The sequence below is a fragment of the Sceloporus occidentalis genome, unplaced genomic scaffold (genome assembly GCF_023333645.1).
Source record: "Sceloporus occidentalis isolate IW3139 unplaced genomic scaffold, rSceOcc1.0.p SCAF_56, whole genome shotgun sequence".
Classification (NCBI taxonomy): Eukaryota; Metazoa; Chordata; class Lepidosauria; order Squamata; family Phrynosomatidae; genus Sceloporus; species Sceloporus occidentalis.
Window position 1 is genome coordinate 4,821,988 of NW_028317036.1, and position 18,354 is coordinate 4,840,341.

The 18,354-nt window shown below is 43.1% G+C and overlaps 1 protein-coding gene across 1 annotated transcript; it reads right to left on the reverse strand.

The window, feature by feature from the left end:
* Positions 1-6,690: 6,690 nt before the first annotated feature.
* On the reverse strand, positions 6,691-13,054 carry LOC149287853 (protein kinase C theta type-like). The gene is made up of 8 exons (XM_089492446.1): positions 12,773-13,054; positions 11,723-11,884; positions 11,493-11,584; positions 11,011-11,119; positions 10,197-10,388; positions 9,765-9,893; positions 6,961-6,984; positions 6,691-6,744 (listed from the first exon to the last, which is right to left on the reverse strand). The coding sequence occupies exons 1-8, from the start codon at positions 13,052-13,054 to the stop codon at positions 6,691-6,693; spliced, it is 1,044 nt and encodes a 347-aa protein (XP_089348572.1).
* Between the last annotated feature and the right edge of the window lie 5,300 nt (positions 13,055-18,354).

The following is an 18,354-nucleotide window of genomic DNA, read 5'->3' on the forward strand; positions in this document are numbered from 1 at the left end:
ACCTGTGGACACCGAGGAATACGGAAACTTTAAATGACCCTGCATTCCCCGTGCACAGGGAGGCGATAAATCTCTACTGCCCACAGAAACCTGTCAGTGATGTTCATAGAACCGCAAAAGGTTTAAACGTAACTGAAAGTGGTATACCTGACGTCAAATATAACATTGATCTCTTTAAATACAGCTCACCCAATTTTATGTAGGGTTTATGTCGCAGTATATGGATAATACACTTTGAAGTACGTTCCTACTGTTACAGAACTACTAGGTTTAAATACTTTTAAAGCAGTTTTATCAGCTGGTTATTCTTCGGAGCCAGGAGACAGTTGGTGGCAGTGGATCACTAGAAATAGGTAGGTCATGGTTAAAGTGGTCTGTGAGTGGTTAGGGCCAGTATCTGACATGAAGACTGAGAAAGAAGTCACAAAAGTGAAGCCAAAACAATAATTTTAGTGGTTAAGTGAGAGGACAATAAACTCAAGCATTCAGGACACTTTGGTCCCTTCTTAAGGGTTAGTTTGGCTAAGTGATGGGAAGTTTGGATCAGTAAAGTGAATCGGATCATTTCGAGTCGTTCGTTGAAATGATCCGATTCATGATCCGAATCTTTGGATCACGCAGTGTGCCTCACAGGAGTTACTGTTTCCCAGTCCCTCCCTGCAGTCACACTGATGACTGGCCCCGCCCCTTTCATTAGAGTTCATGAACCCTCCTGCCTGCCTACTCTGGTGATGTCACTGAAGGCAGAGAATCGTATCTTACAGAGGTTCGAATCATTCAGAGAATACCACTGACACCATACTTTTATAAATAAATACATTAATAATCTTCACTGCCCCCCAGGATTTAGATTCCCCTTAGTTTGCCCACCTTTACCTCTAACTGCCCCTTAAATTAACGTTATTAAATTAATTAAATTAACCCTCGGTCCTCAGCACTAAATTAACCCTAAACACCCCATTAACCATAGCTGCCCCTAAATTAACTCTTAACACCCCATTAACCATAACTGCAACTAAATTAACCCTAAACACCCCATTGAGGGGCAATTATGGTTGATGGGCTGCTAAGGGTTAATTTAGGGGCAGCTATGGTTAGTGGGGTGTTTAGGGTTAATTTAGGGGCAGGTATGGATAATGGGGTGTTTAGGGTTAATTTAGGGGCAGGTATGGTTAATGGGGTGTTTAGGGTTAATTTAGGGGCAGTTATGGGTAAAGAAAAAATACACCGTAGTGGAACGGTAAAACGGTATTTTACCTAATACACAGGAATACGAGTATTTTTACATTTTTGTTATCTATTATGCAGTTAGTCAGCATATGTTATATACAAACAGAAATTTGGAAAAACCAATAGCCATTTAAGGTCCCCCCTTAATTCATAATGCACCTGACTTACAGAGATTTCCCTTTGCTCCCCTGATATGCCACTCTGCCCCCAGATGCCTCAAGTGGGAATAGCTAATGCCAGTGTCCCCCTTTTGATAAGTGTGAAGCAATTAACTTAGATATAGCAATTTTCACATGCGTTCTTACACATAGTCATGGAGTAGGACCTTTAGAAAAGCTGACAGAGGAACAATACTGGTTTGTGTTACAGCACTAGGTTGGAGAGAAGTACTCAAGGATAATATGAATCATATGATCATAAGAAAGTATATTCCTGTAGCTTTCCAGTTAAACCAATTAAGTTCAAATGCATGGATATAGCTTTCTGTATGGAATTGAAACTGAATCCTCAAACTCATTTTCAGTTATTAGAAATAAATGCAGCTTCATTATTGGAGCTTTTGAAGAAACCTATTCGAGGTCATTTTCGTTTTGTTTTGTTGTTAAATTGTTTTAATGAGTCCCAAAAGGTGGGGTGAGGGGGCAAAAGAGGAATTGGTAAATGGGTTACACTGATAATAGAAGGGAACAAATCCTTGTTGGGGAATTTATCCAGGGGTGTGAAGACGGTAAGGAGCATTTGTAGGAGAGGCTTGGTTTGAACATTCTCACTCCGCTATTCATTATCATGGTCCAACGCTAACATATTTACATAGCAGAAGGGCTGAGCCGGCCTGTATACTTCATAATAAAATGGGTGAGGGGACTCTGGAGAAATCTCATCGAGGCCCCCCACATTGCTCATGGTGGGCATTTACAGGGGTCTCTGGTGGGAGACTTAATGATGCGCTATGGACACTGTGCTTATGAGATTTCACTAACTGATGGATATAAGAGAGGATGGATGTTGTTAAGAACCTGGGACCTTCCCTGTGAAGGCTCCCTCACTTCCGGGAAGATCCATGCATGCTGAGGGCACAAGGAGGGCTATCTCCAGACATCCTTATGTTGGAGTGGAGTAGGATAGGCAGTGATCTCTGTAGGGCCAATGCCACTAGTTTGCCCTGAGAAGGAGCAAACTGACCTGGAGATGCGGCGAAGTATGATGTTTACCATAAATGCCAAAGGCCGCAATTTTCCCACAAACAGCTAAAGAAGTCCTACGTGTAGTAACTGTAACTGGAGTTTATATAATGTTTAGCCCTTGATTTCGAGATATATACACATACAAAACCATTCTATAAAATCCAGTTACAGTTACCACATGTATTTGCTGTGAAGGATACATGTTCTGCCCTATCGGATTGTGTCCCTATGAGCCCAGGCTGTGCATTTTATGAAAATAACATCAATTTTGCATAGGTGTCACATTATTCTGCCTCGTTGCCGGGACTGGAAACCTGTGGACACCGATGAATACAGAAAACTTAAATGAAGCTGCATTCGCCATGCACAGGGAGGCGATAAATCTCTACTGCCCACAGAAACCTGTGAGTGATGTTCACGGAACCGCAAATGGTTTAAATGTAACCAAAAGTGGTATATCTGACGTCAAATATAACATTAATCTCTTTAAATACAGATTGACGCATAACATATAGAAAACAGTAGCTGCGGTACATTGATTTCTGAAGTATTTCGTCATAGCTGCACGGTATAACTTTGTATCCAGTGCATAGTACAGAGGAGTTTAGCACTTGCGGCTAATGCTCCAAGTTTAGATCCGAAGAGTGCTGAGTGTGCTTAGGTGCCTGTCATCTTTTACAGAGGGCACCCGGGATTTGTTGAGCCCTCATTTAGGCAAGCAAGTGTTTTAAATGTATTTTATGCGGATATAACCACAGTCTCACCCACCTGTGTGAGTTACATGTTCCCCCAGTGCTTGTTTTGTACAATCCTCTGGTGAGGGCAGAGGCAAGTGCTTCTGCTGGCACTGGTACTGTGCTAGTGGAGACCGCAGTCCCATCCACTACCACAGTCTCTGGGGCCACAGAGAGAGGTGAGCAGAGGCCAGCGGTACTCTGCCCCGATGCCAGCTCTTCTGCTGGTGCTGTAATACCCAGTCACTATGGGAAGGAGTGGGAGCGAGTCAGCCGGTTAGGAGGACCTTATGAGAGCGTCGCGGCACGCGACGTCAGATATACCACTTTCGGTTACATTTAAACCTTTTGCGGTTCCGCGAACATCACTCACAGGTTTCTGTGGGCAGTAGAGATTTATCGCCTCCCTGTGCATGGCGAATGCAGCTTCATTTAAGTTTTCTGTATTCCTCGGTGTCCACAGGTTTCCAGTCCCGGCAATGAGGCAGAATAATGTGACACCTATGCAAAATTGATGTTATTTTCATAAAATGCACAGCCTGGGCTCATAGAGACACAATCCGATAGGGCAGAACATGTATCCTTCACAGCAAATACATGTGGTAACTGTAACTGGATTTTATAGAATGGTTTTGTATGTGTATATATCTCGAAATCAAGGGCTAAACATTATATAAACTCCAGTTACAGTTACTACATGTAGGACTTCTTTAGCTGTTTGTGGGAAAATTGCGGCCTTTGGCATTTATGGTAAACATCATACTTCGCCGCATCTCCAGGTCAGTTTGCTCCTTCTCAGGGCAAACTAGTGGCATTGGCCTATTGTTATTACACCCCTGCCCTGCGCATAGATGTTGCTGAGCTGCTGTCTGCTGAGGCTTGGTTGGGGGCGGCCCAGCATAACAAGCATTAAAAGAGGTGGGGTATAAGTGTGTGTGATAAAATGGGAGGGGCTTGTGGGGGTGGAGCCAGGGGGTGGCAAAATTATGTTTTGCCTAGGGTGGAAAAAATCGTTGCACCAGCCCTGAGTCTAGGCGACCAAAGTCTGCCGTCCTGTCAGTCAATCACGGTAGAAAGGAAATGTCCCGCCGCTTGCCACCAATGTGACGGGATGCCCTGTACCCAGTGGCGTCTCCAGCTTTCATATTTAGGGGGGGCACATGGGGGGCCAGGAACCAAAGTTGGGGGCCAATTATAAAACGGTACATATACACTATATATATATATATATATATATATATATATATATACACATATATACACACACACACGTTAGGCAGTTATTTCTCATTCTTTAATATTAGCCCCTGCTGATGACAATATATAGAAATATTACACCCTGCTTCTGATATATATTAATATTAACCCCTGCTGCGGATATATATTGATATTAGCCCCTGCTGCGGATATATACTTATATTATACCCTGCTGCCGATATACATAAAAATTATACCCTGCTGCCGATATATATTAATATTTGACCCTGCTACCAGTATATATTAATATTAGCCCCTACTGCCAATATATATTATTAGTCCCTGCAGCCAATATATATATAAACTTAGCCCCTGCAGCCAATATATATTAATATTAGCCCCTGCTGCTGATATATATATAAATACTAGACCCTGCTGCCAATATGAATATAAATACTAGACCCTGCTGCCAATTAATATTAATATTAGCCCCTGCTGCCAATATATGTTAATATCTCCCTCTCCCTCCCAAACTATCCTAACTACCCCCTCTCCCTCCCAATCTATCCTAACTACCCCCTCTCCCTCCCAATCTATCCTAACTACCCCCTCTCCCTCCCAATCTATCCTATCTACCCCCTCTCCCTCCCAATCTATCCTATCTACCCCCTCTCTCCCTCCCAATGTATCCCTATCTACCTCTTCTCACTTCCTATCTACCTCTTTTCACTCTCTAACCCCCTCCTAACTTTCTACCCTCCTCCCCCCCCTTTGAAGTTCACTTACCTTGGGCTTGTAGAAGTCCAGCGGCGGGATCGCGAGGTCTCTGTCTTCCTGGTTCTGCCGCAGTGTGCGCGGCTTCATTGCTGAGCGCCGGATATGACATCATATACCGGCGCTCGGCTTGAAATGCCGGCACTGCGACCAAGGCAGAGGCCTCGCGGTCGCGGAAAAGAGTGAGAGGCGCCGAACGGTCGCTGAGAACTTATTCCTCAGCGACCGCTCGGCGCCTCTCTCTCTCTCCTCCGGATCTATTAAAAAAAAAAAAAAAAGACGGCGTTTCAATTGGGGGGGCACACCGGGGGGCACAGCATGATTTAGGGGAGGCCATGGCCCCCTCTGGCCCCCCCCCTGCCGACGCCACTGCCTGTACCCCGACTTGGTACATCCCTCAATTGCTGCTTCCCAGCTCTTACAAGAACTGTATAGGGGCACACTCCAAAGCACCGACTCTCCAGTCACACAAATCACTAGCCGAAGCTTAATGCAGGACGAAGTACAAGAACTGTTTATTCAGAGTGACATGCAGGGTTTTAAATACAGACATAAATGCATTTTCAACATAGTGTAATACAATGAAGGGAAGGCAGGGGAAAGACTGGTTTTAACAGCATATTAGTGCAACATGGTGGTGGGGGGTCGGACATTTAAACAGATTAACTGAAACAATGGTTTGTCACTCTCTGGTTGCAAAAGTTATGACGTACAATAAATAATTGCAAAACATCATCTGTGTTGGCAAAGTACACAACCAATCCCAAATCAATATCAGTGCTCCATAGTTACATAGTTCATAAGGTTGAAATAAGACCATCAAGTTCAACCCTTCTACCTAACTTTCCTACTCTTGATCCAAAAGAAGGCAAAAAAACCCCTAATTAAGCTAATTCGAATTCTGCCATCAGGGGAAAAAAATTCCTTCTTGACTCCAAGAGGCAATCGGATTTCTCCTTGGATCAAGGATATTAATGTTACTCTACTTATAGCCCTGTATGTCATGCCTTACTAAAAAAAAAATATCCAGACCCCTTTTGAAGGCATCTAATGAGGCTCCAGAATTGTACCGCTCCACAGTCCTCAGAGTCTCTAATGTTTGGGAAATATGGTAAAACCTGTTCCAGGGGAAAATCAATAGGAACTGACCCCCTGTACATAAACACAGATGTCTTTTAGAAGGCCAGGGCGCATAGTCGGTATGGAGAATGCTGGCCCTCAGGCCTCTTCAGGGGCCCCAGTGATGGAGGCTTCTGTTACAATGACGGAGAGCTGCTCCGTTGTGAAATCGTAGGGGCCAGCAGACATACTCTGATGGTGCGATGATCATATCTTGCGATTTTTCTGGCTCCGGCTACCCGGAGCCCCTCCCTTGCGGAATGTGTGTAGGTGGTCCGACTGACGTTGCGGGCAGTCCAGCTGGGCACCTGTGGACAACAAAGAAGGACAGTTTCAGGAGTCAGGCAGTGCAGGTACAGGAGCTGCTTTATTATTTCTAGAAGTTTAAAAGCTTACCGTAGAAGTGGATTTACTGAATGAGTGGTCTTTGTTGGGCCCACTTGATCAGCATTTCACAGCTTGGTGTTGAGAAGGATGCCATCTCTTTCCGTCAGCCAGGCTGGGCCCTAGAACAAATAATATAGACAGAAGCAGTACTGATGTAAAGGACTAGATCCAGTAAACGCTGTTAAGCGGTCGGAGAGCTGCTCTGTTGTTTAATGGTAGGGGCCAGCAGACATACTCTGTTGTATGATCAGTGCGATGATCATATCTGCGATTTTTCTGGCTCCGGCTACCCGGAGCCCCTCCCTTGCGGAATGTGTGTAGGTGGTCCGACTGACGTTGCGGGCAAACCAGCTGCGCACCTGTGGACAACAAAAAAGGACAGTTTCAGGAGTCATGCATTACAAGTATAGAAACTATTTTGGTATTTCTAAAAGTTTAAAAGCATGATGTCATGTGTGATGGTGGATGAGCTGCGCTGTGATGGTAGATGGCAGAGGGTGATGTGCTCTGCTGGCATAGTAGATGGCAGAGGGTGATGTGCCCTGCTGGGATGGTAGGTGGCAGAGGGTGGTATGCTCTGCTGTGATGGTATATGGCGGAGGATGGTGTGCTCTGCTGAGATGGTTGTTGGCGGAGGATGGTATGCTCGGCTGGGATGGTTGATGGCGGAGGATGGTATGCTCGGCTGCGATGGTTGGATGGTGGAGGATGGTATGCTCGGCTGGGATGGTTGGATGGTGGAGGATGGTATGCTCGGCTGGGATGGTTGGATGGTGGAGGATGGTATGCTCGGCTGCGATGGTTGGATGGTGGAGGATGGTATGCTCGGCTGGGATGGTTGGATGGTGGAGGATGGTATGCTCGGCTGGGATGGTTGGATGGTGGAGGATGGTATGCTCGGCTGGGATGGTTGGATGGTGGAGGATGGTGTCCTCAGCTGCGATGGTTGATGGTGGAGGATGGTATGCTCTGCTCGGATGGTAGGTTCTGTTGTCGTTTGTTGCGCCTTCAATGCTTGATGTGATGCAGCAAGGAGGTGGTGTCCCAATCTGGTGACTTCAGCAACAATCTTCTGTAACTAATTTCTGAAGAAGAAAAAAAAAAAAGATTAAACTACTACTACTATACTACTATTGATAAAAGACAGTCCAGGCACAGCATGGGTGTCCTCTGATGGTCTGGTGCAATTAGCCTCCAAGAATGAGAGGTCGTTCCTCAGTTGTTGATGGAGATCCTCAGTTGTTGAAAGCTGTTGAAAGAAGAAAGATTATACCCTGATTTAAAGAACATGTCAACAGTTCTTACAAAACTTTTGAACTATTGCTAGAAAGTCTCGGATGGTTTAGTATAACGTGTGTAGGGCTGCAACAACGAATCGATAAAATCGATAATAATCGATTATGAAAATCGTTGTCAACGATTTTCATAATCGATTAGTTGAATCGATTTTTATCGATTTATAAAATTATGTTTTTCAGAGCAAACGCTCTGAAAAACTCCCGTCCTTCTATAATCCGATCTCAAACAGAGATCGGATTATAACTGTAGAATCCAGACCCCCCGCAAAGCTGCAGGAGACCTGGATCCTCTCTGCCACCCGGTGAGGGTCTGTGCAAAACACACAGACATCCTCCGCTTCTCCCCTCCACTTCCGCCGGGGCTTCTATTACTGAACCCGGCGTCATGTGACCTTCCGGTGCGGCTTCCATCATGGAAGCCCCAACGGAAGCGGAGGGGAGAAGCGGCTGTCTGCGCGCATCACACAGACCCCTACCGGCTGCCGGAGAGGATCCAGGTCCCGCTGCAGCGCCTGCAGGGGATTTGGATTTAAGTGGGCGATGTGCGCAACCTCCGGTACTTCATCTCGCTGCCACTTCCACCTGCCCCACCAGGGGTTAATATATCAACAGAAGAAAAACAGGACAAGTAAGCAGCACTGGGTAAGTATTATCTTTATTTTTATGCTCATTTGCCCTGTGTTTCTTCTGTTGATATATTAACCCCTGGTGGGGCAGGTAGAATTTTTGCGGGATCTATTAATTATGTGCATTTGTGGGGTTTTTTTATGTCTATAATATTTGATTTATTGTCCATATATTTATATATATTTATATTGTATTGTGTATTTTTTTTGTCTATATTTAATAAATATAAATATAAAAAACAATTTTAGTGATGTCAGTTTTTCTTATATCGGGGGGGCATAGGACATATCAGGGGGCACAGTGGCATAAAGGGGCTATAAGGCATATCAGGGGGGACAGTGGCATAAAGGGGCTATAAGGTGTATCAGGGGGGACAGTGGCATGAAGGCGCTATAAGGTGTATCAGGGGGGACAGTGGCATAAAGGGGCTATAAGGCATATCAGGGGGGACAGTGGCATAAAGGGGCTATAAGGCATATCAGGGGGGACAGTGGCATAAAGGGGCTATAAGGTGTATCAGGGGGGACAGTGGCATGAAGGCACTATAAGGCATATCAGGGGGCACAGTGGCATCTCAGTGGCATATAGGGGTAAAAGGCATATCGGGGCATGGTGGCATATCAAGGGTAAAGGTATATAGGGGGCTATAAGGCATATCAGGAGGGCACAGTGGCATATCGGGGCACTGTGGCATATATGGGGCTATAAGGCATATCAGGGGGCACAGTGGCATATTAGGGGACAAAGTGGCATATCAGTGGCATATAGGGGGCTATAAGGCATATCAGGAGGGGTATAATGCATATCAGGGGACAGAGTGGCATATAGGAGGTATCCCCTTATACCTCCTATATGCCACTCTGTCCCCTGATATGCCTTATACCCCTCCTGATATGCATTTCTGGGACAGAGAGGAAAGCTGGGGGTGAGATGTGCATAACTGGGCAAAAATAGTTGACATGAATATTTACTAGTAAAGCTTTTTTTGGTATTTTTTGAGTTCTTGTTAAAATATAGCTTTAATTATTATGTCAGTAAAATAAGAAGGCGAATCGTGAAATGCCATTGTAAATTATACGTTTTTATTTAAAATAAACGAAAAATTTGCATATTTTTTTTTTACCCGATTAATCGATTAATCGAAAAAATAATCGGCCAACTAATCGATTATGAAAATAATCGTTAGTTGCAGCCCTAAACGTGTGTGTACTTACCGACAGTGGAAGGTACGGTGGCAAGATTTTACGCGCCTCCAAGTCCTCCCAGTTTAGGCTGCTGTAGAATGGATGCAATCTGATGTCATCGCTGGCACCAAGTCGGCATCTTGGATCTTTCATCAAGAGCTATAAATAAAATAAAAAAAAGCAATTGCTGAATACCACTCTTTTCTGACACTTGGGCCCATTGTCCCTCATTGCCAACATTTTGGAACACCTTATACTCCCATTAGGACTGGCGCATCAAAGAGAATGGTTGACAGAAGGGGATAATTGCTGTCAAAAAGTATATGGATCCTGATCCCACTCTAACTAAATGAATGCCCCTAACGTGACTCTGTGGCCTTTAACATTGTTGCCACGTACCTAGTCAGATTACCCTCTTTACAGAACGGTCCCCAGGTGTAGACATCGGTGTGTCCCACTCACCTTAGTTAAGATGTCCTTGCTCTCTTCTGTTAGCTGGCTTGGGTACCAGTACTCCTCGGTGACGATGAGGTAGAAGTAATCCCTCTTGGGCAGCCATTCTGAGAATGGGAGGCGCCCCGCCAACATGCTGTAGAGGATGACTCCAAAAGACCACCAGTCCGCTGTAGCGCCGTACGCCTTGTTAAGAAACACCTGCAAGAAAAAAAGTTATAATTTGAGATAACCTTTTCTCTGACCTTCTTTAGAAACAAAATAGATCTCATGATTATATCAGCTCCTAAACTACAGAATAATACAAAAGAAACGAATGTGGCATTTTTATGTGGCACTATACCAAGAATTCAAAAAGTAAGCCTGTTGGACTTAAAAACAAACCCGTTTCTTGGTGGACGTTGGTCTTTAGTATACATTTCTAATTTAACCCTTTCTGGTATAGTCCTTCCCTGCACTATATGGTATACTCTGAGGTTCATGGGCTGCACGTGTAATCTACATGTAATTCCTGCAACATACATTGGATACATCTACTAAGGGGGAGGGGCTTTTAAATAGTTTCATTTATTACTTTTACTATTTGATTTGGTGTTTATAGGGAAATAATGGGGTGTTTTAAACATTTTTACCAATATGTTGTGCTGCAGTAGTTTATCCTAATTTAGATGCCTGTTAACTAACCCTAGCATCCAGAGGGTTAAATTGTGTTCCCTTTTCCTTGTGTTCCCTTTGCTTCTACCAATATTCAGCAAAATTTGAAAGCACAATATATAAAAATAGAAATTCTCACCTCTGGGGCCATATGGGTGTGTGTCCCTGCTGCTCCTCTGGTTGTGGTGTCCCCGGTGATGTCCTCTGCAACCAGGCCAAAGTCCGCGATCTTCAAATGTCCATCGCCGTCCATCATCACGTTGTCAGGCTTGAGGTCCCTAATCCGAAAGATAAACATTATTTATTTTTAAAATTACATTTTTTTAAAAAGTGCAAAAACAAAAGCAGGGAAACAGAAGAGAGAAGAGAGTTCAGATATGAGAGGTCACTATAAAAACAACCGATGAATGACTCCACGTCTGTGTAGAAATTGGAGGCCACAGATGATCTCTGCCGAATAAAACCTGGTAGAAGAAAAAAAAAAAAAAAGAGATGAACAGGCTAGTTACGGACATATGGATCATTGTATGGAGCATAGTGATATACATTATGAAACTGTGTCCACTAATAGGTATCCACCCCTGACCCTTACCTCTGCCCAGTCACAGTTCCCCTTCTCTCAGACCCCTTCTCTTTCACGTCATAACTTACTGCGCTGATTGGGGCTGCAACCGGCCGGCTTTCTGGAGATACCTGTCCAGGCTCCCTGCGCTGAGGTACTCCATCACGAGGAATGCGTGGTCCTGATGAAAAAGACACAAAAAAAGCACATGACCATATGTTGAAGCATTCTAGATATAGATGCCCGGTTAGATCTGGAGAAGGAGCATAATGCCAGCCATATATTCAAGTGGACAAGGCTTTCAAATGAAATCTCCTACTGGTGACTGGAAAGCGGCAAAGCCACGGCACAAAAAGGCGCTCTCTCCTGCGAGCTCCAGTATTCTTCTTTCTCGCAGGATGCTGCTGGTACTCGCCGCTCTTTTCCTGATGACTTTTACAGCCACCAGCAGTCCAGCGTTCCTCCAGGAAGCCAGCATGACCTGAATGAAACACAGATGGGAGATACGGTTAGGTCAAGTACATGATGATCAGTAATTGCATTTGCTTAAAGCTTAGCATTAATAAAACGGCTGACCTGGGCCAGGGAATGGCCCAGTTCTCAGGGTGCCCAGTTATTTGGCTACTCATTACTGCAACTTGGCACTGGTGGCACATATACAATAAATGACCCGGTCATAGCGCTTTTAAGCACTAGGCTTCATAGCCTAGTTAAAAATAGCCATATTTAATGTGAAGTGACCAATTGGCATCTGGATTAGGCTGCACAAATGGCCAATGAGCTGAAGTACGGGCAGTGTATTTCTTACAGTGAGACTGTTACTCATTTTCTATTTGAAAACAAAACAAAAAAACCAGTATAATAGATATTTGAATTATTATTTAAAAAGTAAATGTTTTCATCCAATCCCCACTCTTTCTGAATGTTCTAATGTAGTCTAATATATTTTAGATATCCTGGGATTTCCTTGAACAGTAAATTGTAGCTAACATGTCTGGTTTTCCAGGATTATGTTGCCAACTATGGGAAACTCACAAGGTTGTCACTGAAAGGGTTGCACTCTGAGGGCTGGTTGATGTGGTATTTGTAAATATGGATTTCCTTCTGTGTTCTATTTAGCATCAAAGATACATTGTTACATGCCCAATACAGTAGTGATTGAAAGCTCCATCAGCCAATGGCTGCCTTGCCTGCTGCCTAACTGCCACGGAAATGTCTGTTAGCTCCTCAGTCTGCTCCCTCCCATGTAATGATTATCATACAAACTATCTTCCTGTAGCTTTCCAGATCAACCAATTAAGCTCAAATACATGGATATAACTTTCTGGATGGAATTTAAACTGGATAGAAGAAAAGCTTATGGACTTACTCGGCCAAATCCTCCTCTCCCCAGTTGGCGGTGGTATGCGAAGTCCTGTACAGAGAGGCTCCTCGCCGGTCCATCCGTTGATGCGCTTGATGGCCTCCTCTTCTTTTCTGCATCTCTTCGGGGGCTGCTGCTGTCGTCGCCGTCCGCTTCCCTCTTCCTCTTCTTGGGGTTCCCGTCTCCGGTCTTCTTCTTTGATCTTGCTTGAAGGTCTCTCTGCTCAGGTGAAGCTTGGCTCTTCTCCTCAACTCTTCTCTTGGTCTTCCAAATAGCAACAAAAGCCATTCCTTGGGTATACGTGCAAAGCCTCGAAAAACTCAGCTGCCACGTACAGTGCTCGGAAAAGCACAAGGATATGTCAGGCGGCGCCCTATATATATAGGTTTGTGTTGATGATGTCATCGCAAATGACCAGTAAACTGGCATGCGGCGATGGCGGCCATCTTTGTTTGGTTTTTTTTTTTCAGTTGTTTTTTTTGTACATCTTACAAACATGTATGTTAGTAAATCCCTAATTAAAAAAATGATACCAAAACAAATGTAAGATAAACTGCTTTGTTATTAACACGTGCAAACCATGCTTTGTCTTTTTAACTATTAAATATTATGGAGTTTTGTGTGTGGTTTTTTAAAAATATATATATTAATGATGATGTAGAGAGGTTCATGTGTCTCTAACTGTATGTATATAATTTTTAAAGGCAGGTAAGTTAGGCTAATGGGTAATTATAACACTTTTCATATAGCCATCTCTTATAAAGTATGTTGCAAAAAATAACTATTTTCTGTGCACCCTTTGAACTTTAGTTAAATAATCTATTTTTCACTATTTAAGTATATATATATATATATATATATATATATATATAGTTGTGTGTATATGTGTGTGTATTTACCTTTAGAGTCCCATAAGGTGGGGTGAGGGGGCAAAAGAGGAATTGGTAAATTAGTTACACAGATAAGAAAAGGGAACAAATCCTTGTTGGGGCATTTATCCAGGGGTGTGAAGACGGTAAGGAGCATTTGTAGGAGAGGCTTGGTTTGAACATTCTCACTCCGCTATTCATTATGATGGTCCAACGCTAACATATTTACATAGCAGAAGGGCTGAGCCGGCCTGTATACTTCATAATAAAATGGGTGAGGGAACTCTGGAGAAATCTCATCGAGGCCCCCCACATTGCTCATGGTGGGCATTTACAGGGGTCTCTGGTGGGAGACTTAATGATGCGCTATGGACACTGTGCTTATGAGATTTCACTAACTGATGGATATAAGAGAGGATGGATGTTGTGAAGTACCTGGGACCTTCCCTGTGAAGGCTCCCTCATTTCCGGGAAGATCCATGCATGCTGAGGGCACAAGGAGGGCTATCTCCAGACATCCTTATGTTGGAGTGGAGTAGGATAGGCAGTGATCTCTGTAGGGCCGAGATCACCTGGTTTCTACAGGCAGTGTTTGTCATCCTCAAAGCAAGTTTGTCACCAAAACATTTGTAAATAAAAATTATTTATTGCAAAATCATTATGGACAATGCATTCAATATGTCCAAAGTCCTAGAGGGAAGTCCTACATGTAGTAACTGTAACTGGAGTTTATAGACTGTTTATCCCTTGCTTTCGAGGTATATACATACAAAACCGTGCTATAAAATCCCGTTACAGTTACCACATGTGGAACATGCCCAACAAGGTCCTGTCGAATCGAAAACAAAACTCAAAGCAGCAGGAGGCTTGATTCATAGCACCGATCCCTATCTTCATAGAACGGTTTCAATAAACATTGCAGCCATCACATACAGTTAAATGCATATGATAGTTGGGAGGTAACTTCTAATTTTTGTGCTGACACATCCCCCCCCCCCCATTATACATAGTTGGGGAAATTCTGTAGAATCCCCCATATGCTGTTATCCTTTCCGACCATCTCTTCAGCTATTTGCTGTGAAGGATACATGTTCTGCCCTATCGGATTGTGTCCCTATGAGCCCAGGCTGCGCGTTTTATGAAAATAACATCAATTTTGCATAGGTGTCACATTATTCTGCCTCATTGCCGGGACTGGAAACCTGTGGACACCGAGGAATACGGAAACTTTAAATGACCCTGCATTCCCCGTGCACAGGGAGGCGATAAATCTCTACTGCCCACAGAAACCTGTCAGTGATGTTCATAGAACCGCAAAAGGTTTAAACGTAACTGAAAGTGGTATACCTGACGTCAAATATAACATTGATCTCTTTAAATACAGCTCACCCAATTTTATGTAGGGTTTATGTCGCAGTATATGGATAATACACTTTGAAGTACGTTCCTACTGTTACAGAACTACTAGGTTTAAATACTTTTAAAGCAGTTTTATCAGCTGGTTATTCTTCGGAGCCAGGAGACAGTTGGTGGCAGTGGATCACTAGAAATAGGTAGGTCATGGTTAAAGTGGTCTGTGAGTGGTTAGGGCCAGTATCTGACATGAAGACTGAGAAAGAAGTCACAAAAGTGAAGCCAAAACAATAATTTTAGTGGTTAAGTGAGAGGACAATAAACTCAAGCATTCAGGACACTTTGGTCCCTTCTTAAGGGTTAGTTTGGCTAAGTGATGGGAAGTTTGGATCAGTAAAGTGAATCGGATCATTTCGAGTCGTTCGTTGAAATGATCCGATTCATGATCCGAATCTTTGGATCACGCAGTGTGCCTCACAGGAGTTACTGTTTCCCAGTCCCTCCCTGCAGTCACACTGATGACTGGCCCCGCCCCTTTCATTAGAGTTCATGAACCCTCCTGCCTGCCTACTCTGGTGATGTCACTGAAGGCAGAGAATCGTTCAGAGAATTGTATCTTACAGAGGTTCGAATCATTCAGAGAATACCACTGACACCATACTTTTATAAATAAATACATTAATAATCTTCACTGCCCCCCAGGATTTAGAGTCCCCTTAGTTTGCCCACCTTTACCTAATTGCCCCTTAAATTAACGTTATTAAATTAATTAAATTAACCCTCGGTCCTCAGCACTAAATTAACCCTAAACACCCCATTAACCATAGCTGCCCCTAAATTAACCCTTAACACCCCATTAACCATAACTGCAACTAAATTAACCCTAAACACCCCATTGAGGGGCAATTATGGTTGATGGGCTGCTAAGGGTTAATTTAGGGGCAGCTATGGTTAGTGGGGTGTTTAGGGTTAATTTAGGGGCAGGTATGGTTAATGGGGTGTTTAGGGTTAATTTAGGGGCAGTTATGGGTAAAGAAAAAATACACCGTAGTGGAACGGTAAAACGGTATTTTACCTAATACACAGGAATACGAGTATTTTTACATTTTTGTTATCTATTATGCAGTTAGTCAGCATATGTTATATACAAACAGAAATTTGGAAAAACCAATAGCCATTTAAGGTCCCCCCTTAATTCATAATGCACCTGACTTACAGAGATTTCCCTCTGCTCCCCTGATATGCCACTCTGCCCCCAGATGCCTCAAGGCACTACAGCACTAGGCTGTAGAGAACTAGTTAATGATAATATCATAAGAATGCATCTATTACACTTGCTTTAATTATTACTTCATAGTACCTTATAGTGACCATATCCTTATGCAGTACGATGTTGGCTATAGAGATAAATACTGAGGGATGGCTAGCCGTGTTGCCGATGGTGAGGTCACTGGCAGTGTCAGTGGCGTGTTGGCCTACTCCCGTACAAATGTTTCAAAATTGACGTGGTGTGACTTGGACTAGTCCATTGCATGTTCTAGTGCATATGCTATTTACTAAGGGATGGGGAGTCGCAGGGGAACCAATTGGCTTTACCTGCCGACTGGGCCAGAAGGCCCCAGACCTCCCCTGGGCAGTGCCCAACTAAAATGCAACTCATGTAACACAATATGTCACTACTGGTACTTTTGTTTTATGTGTTCACAACATACTTACCTGTACGTAAGGAAATCAGAGCAGAAAACATCATATACTCAGTTTGGTTTTCTGACATATTGACTCCACTTTTTAAGATGGCGTTTTTGTAATAGGTACCAAGGTCATGGTACAGATACACTGCTTTGAAAAATGTCAGCAAAATTTAATTCAGGAAATCTATATTTTTTTTAAATAAAATTGCGGTAAATATCTAGCAAACAGCTAGTAAATAACAAAGGCTATATTTATTTCTCAATATAGTCAGTGGCAGTGGCAACTGGCAGTCTTTTATGTCATTGCCACATTAATCACTGACCATAGCTGCCAGTTTCTCATTTCTGCGCGTAGTATTTATTCTTCACATCCTCTCACAGAACTGTTATTGACAGCGTTTCCATTTTGCAATGGGTCACTAAGCATTTGTGGGCATTCAGCCTGCCAGCTACTTGAAGGCAATTATGTGGTTTATCACCCAGAAAGGCAACTCTGGGCAAAAGGTTAAAAGGTTAGCGAAAGAAGTTCTTGATAAACTGCTGATTGTTCTGCTATAGCCAGATCTAATGTGTGATCTCAGTAATTGTTATCTATAGTGCTACAATGTACTGTTATTTATGGGAGTATAAACTGTCAATGATTTCACTGTTGGGAAAATGATGAAACAAACATTTATATGAAAAGTTTGCATAATCGTTGAGGTAAGCATTTGAGTTGTAAAACACTGTATTACCATGCCACCAATCTTTTCCTTCTTCCTCCCGCTGACAGTACACGTGCCGACAGTGTCCATAACTATTGGAAGGTTTGCATAATCATTTTCCTAAGTGTTAAAAATTAGTTTAAAGCCACTTTGAAGGGACAGTGTTAGGTGACTCAGAGAAATCACATAAATACCATACGCATGGGCCTTCTTTCAGTAGCCCAAATCTTGGATTCTTTAAGGACATAATTGGAACACCAATGGGACCTCATTGGACCATAGCTTGTTGTAACATGTAAACGTGTAGAAGGCATTATACCAACTTGTGCTATCATGAGGATAGATAAGACCTTGATCAGCAATACATTATGTTTATTATTTACATTGATTGTTACATCACACCATATAGAACCTTTACTGGACCAAAAGAAGGTAGCCAAACAATGAAACCCTCAGAGGGATCGAGAGGGGCTTCTGTGAGGCAAATTTTTAGATGAACGGAAAATAATTTGACCTGCAGTGTTAAGTATGGATTTCAAATGTGAAATTTGAGGGGGGGGGGCAAATTGAGAAGGTTGAAATTGTTCCGCTGGAGTAGGAAAAGGGCAAGCAGTAGATTTTTTTTTTCCAAGTCTCCGTTTATTGGAAAGGTAACATTGCATAAGTTGGTGGACATAGTACATCAGGCATCAGAACACAATTGTACGCATCGGGCGAGTATTACACAAGATGGTAACAGTTCGAAAAGATATATCTGATGACAATTATACATCAAATGCGACAAAGGTTGGTGTACCATACAAGAAAGATACAGCGTGCATAATATCATAGGTACAATGTCACAATGTCACAGGGTATGGCTATAGATGAGCTTGTATCGGAGAGTTGCCGAGATGAAACAAGCGAGAAAACAAAAATAAAAATTAGAGAACAGAAACAATAACATCAATAACACTGCACGTGAATAGACG